General features: G+C 38.3%; 1 protein-coding gene across 1 annotated transcript; it reads right to left on the bottom strand.

The window, feature by feature from the left end:
- Positions 1–345: 345 nt before the first annotated feature.
- Positions 346–1281, bottom strand: LOC140070115 (olfactory receptor 10AG1-like). Its single transcript, XM_072116448.1, has one exon. The coding sequence runs from the start codon at positions 1279–1281 to the stop codon at positions 346–348; it is 936 nt and encodes a 311-aa protein (XP_071972549.1).
- Between the last annotated feature and the right edge of the window lie 1794 nt (positions 1282–3075).

Below are 3075 nucleotides of genomic sequence, written 5' to 3'. Positions count from 1 at the left end.
CAATGATATGTTCTCACCCATTATGATCCATTGATGTTTTTAGCTTCAAAAACTGCATCTGCAAAACTAGATATGTGAACGCACCCATACAGACGGTGAATGCGTCGGCATGGCAGGCTCAGGCACAGTGGCTACCGATGTTTAGTGAAGCCAATTGGGGACCAGAAACTTGTACAGAACTTCCCTCTTGCCACCAACGTGCCAGAAGCCACTCTGTCTGTTGAGGCGCGTTGACAAGTAGCAAGGACAGGTGGGCGTTTGTTAGTGCTGCATCAAAAACTGAAAGGTATTGATGGGCAGAAGAAAAAATTGTTCATGGGAGCCCCAGGTGAAAAGTTTGCCTTGTTATCGCTGAAGCTGCTTAATTAACTGCCTAACCACTTTTCTGAGTGCGTTCTTAACCTCCCTATTTCTAAAGGTATAAATGAAGGGGTTTACAGCTGGTATAACCAGAATATATGTGAGAGCAAGGAATTTGTCGTAGTGACTGCCTTTAGGCTTCACATAGACTACTATGGCAGAGACGTAAAACAGAGACGCTACAATGAGGTGGGACGAGCAAGTCGAAAAAGCTTTCATTTTACCCTCTTTACTTTTAATCTTTAACACATTGTATATAATATTAATATAGAAACCCACTATAGCAAAAAAGGGCAAAATGATTGAAGTAAAACACACCCCAATAGATGCCATAATGTTGACAAATTGGTCAGAACAGGCTATATCTTGCAAAGGTTCCAAATCACAGAAGAAGTGGTTGATCTCATTTGATCCACAGAAGTCTGAACGAAAAGTATTAACTGTAGGAAACATAGCTATAGTAAAACCCAATAACCAAGGCAAAACAGCTAATTTACTACAAAATCGACTGTTCATTATAGTGCAGTAATGTAACGGTTTATTAATAGCAAGATATCGATCGAAGACCATCAGACAAAGAAGGAAGCACTCTGCTTGTCCCAGAGAATTAAAGGCGTAGGACTGTGAGAAACAACAATAAAAAGATATAGTATTATAAATCTGTATGAGGATAGCCAGGAGCTTCGGGGCCGTTACAGAAACATACATTATTTCCAGAACAGCAAAAGTACTAATAAAAAAATACATTGGAGTGTGAAGAGACGAGTCAATTCTGACTAACAGAAAGATGATGGTGTTCCCGAGAAGACAAATGATATAAGCCAAAAGTACAAAGCAGAAGACAACAATCTGCAATTTATGTAAATTGGAAAATCCTAAAAGCACAAATTCTATAACTGTGGTTTTGTTGACATTTGCCATTTTTAATTAAAATAATGTAGGAAGCCTTTACATGAGATTATAATTAGAAGAAAAGTTAGAAATATTTTCATGTCTACCCTAGGTCCTTTCCATCTCTAATGATTCAATGTTTCCCACTCATTATATGACCATAAATGTTATAACAAACCCAAAACGAATAAAAGATATGGTGAAAAGTAGGGTATAAAATGGTAGAAAACTTTATTGCATATTAATAATGATAACAACAATAGTTAAAAGGTAGGCAAACAAATAGGGTAATAAACAGACAAAGAAATTTTTTCCTTTTTTCCTTTTTTGGTGTGCCATAAATGTCAAACAAATTTGGGCTTGAAATGTCAACACCCTTTTCCTTAATATATTAAAAGGTATTCCAAGATTGTTAGCATTTTGAAAACATGTCATTTTACATCACATGATGTCTCCAGTATGTGCAAATTGAGATCCTGGGATGTTGCCATAACAGCTGATGGTTTGGCCATCTATCACTCCAACTGCACCTGAGACCCTCAGTTCTGAGATGTAGCAAGAAGAATACTAAACCCCCCTGCTGAGTACAGCACCTGGGTGTAATACTAGCGATGAGAAGCTTTAAAGATCTGCTCTTGAAGCAGTTTTTCCCTGGCTGGGCTATTGTAATTTTAGCCATACAATGTACACATCATGAACATGGCAATACAGGAGCCTAATAATGTTGTTTTCATTCAATCTCTGTATAGAACAACTGTCTCTTTATATCCTGTATTGTAGAGGAGAAGGTGATCATAACAAGTGAGGATACCCTCCTTTGATAATTCCATGTGTACTGGGATTTTATTAATAAAATAATAATAATTACCCTACTAAATTACATTCTGCAGATGGAAAAACCTGCTATATTTGTAATGCAGCTTGCTAACCCAACTGGACCAACCATAGATTGGGGGTCATTTACTAAGGGTATGCTGACCACACTCTTGTTGGATATGCAGTTGTTTTCCCATTTGCGCCACATTTACATACACCGGGAAGAAGAAGGTGAACTCCGGCGGACCTGAGCGGGGAAGTGACACGATCTATGTGAATCACGGCACAGTGCATGATCGTCGGACAGTACGGATCGGAGATTACGACACCGACAGGTAAGTAATTGTACCCCATTATGCCTAGTTTTAGAAAACTCCCTACAGAACTTTATAAAGGGAACCTGTCATCAAGAAGGTCATTTTTACATGATGGCAGAAGTAGCCTCTGGCATGTTGGAAAAAACTTTTGAAAAGATTGCCACATTGTCATATTCAAACTAAACTATCCAATATTTGGGTGTACAAACTTTGGAAGGTGTCGTTTCATCACTACTTGAGCTGTAGTTTTTATTGATACCAACTTGGGAACTGTACTCATTTTGTGCAGTGGAATGACCAGTTTTTCATAGAAGCCATTACAAACATAAACTGTATGATATATGAGAGAGTTATCATAAAGCATAAGTGACTGCTCTGTGATTTGTGGTTAAATTGCTTACTATATTCAATAAAGGTAAGATGGAAGGCTGTGCAATCTGTCCTCATGTAATTTAGCAAAGACTTAACTTTGCCTGATCTCTCCATTCTGACCCTATCATTTTGTCCTACAAGAATTCGATTCATACCCTCGTGCCTTCTTCCACCAGAGGAAGTTGGGGCAGACAAGGATGTCCTCTCCCTGCAATTTCAGTTGAGACAGTTGTAACATTTGTAACGCCAGAAAACTGCTAAAACTACAATGATTACGACCCCCCCCCCCAAATATCTTCTGCAATTTATATTCCCAACC

Source organism: Engystomops pustulosus, chromosome 7 (genome assembly GCF_040894005.1).
Source record: "Engystomops pustulosus chromosome 7, aEngPut4.maternal, whole genome shotgun sequence".
NCBI lineage: Eukaryota > Metazoa > Chordata > Amphibia > Anura > Leptodactylidae > Engystomops > Engystomops pustulosus.
This window is presented reverse-complemented; position numbering and strand designations above follow the sequence as displayed.

Bases quoted from the DNA above. Each gene is read 5' to 3' on its own strand.
- LOC140070115 (XM_072116448.1), bottom strand. From the start codon at position 1,281: ATGGCAAATGTCAACAAAACCACAGTTATAGAATTTGTGCTTTTAGGA.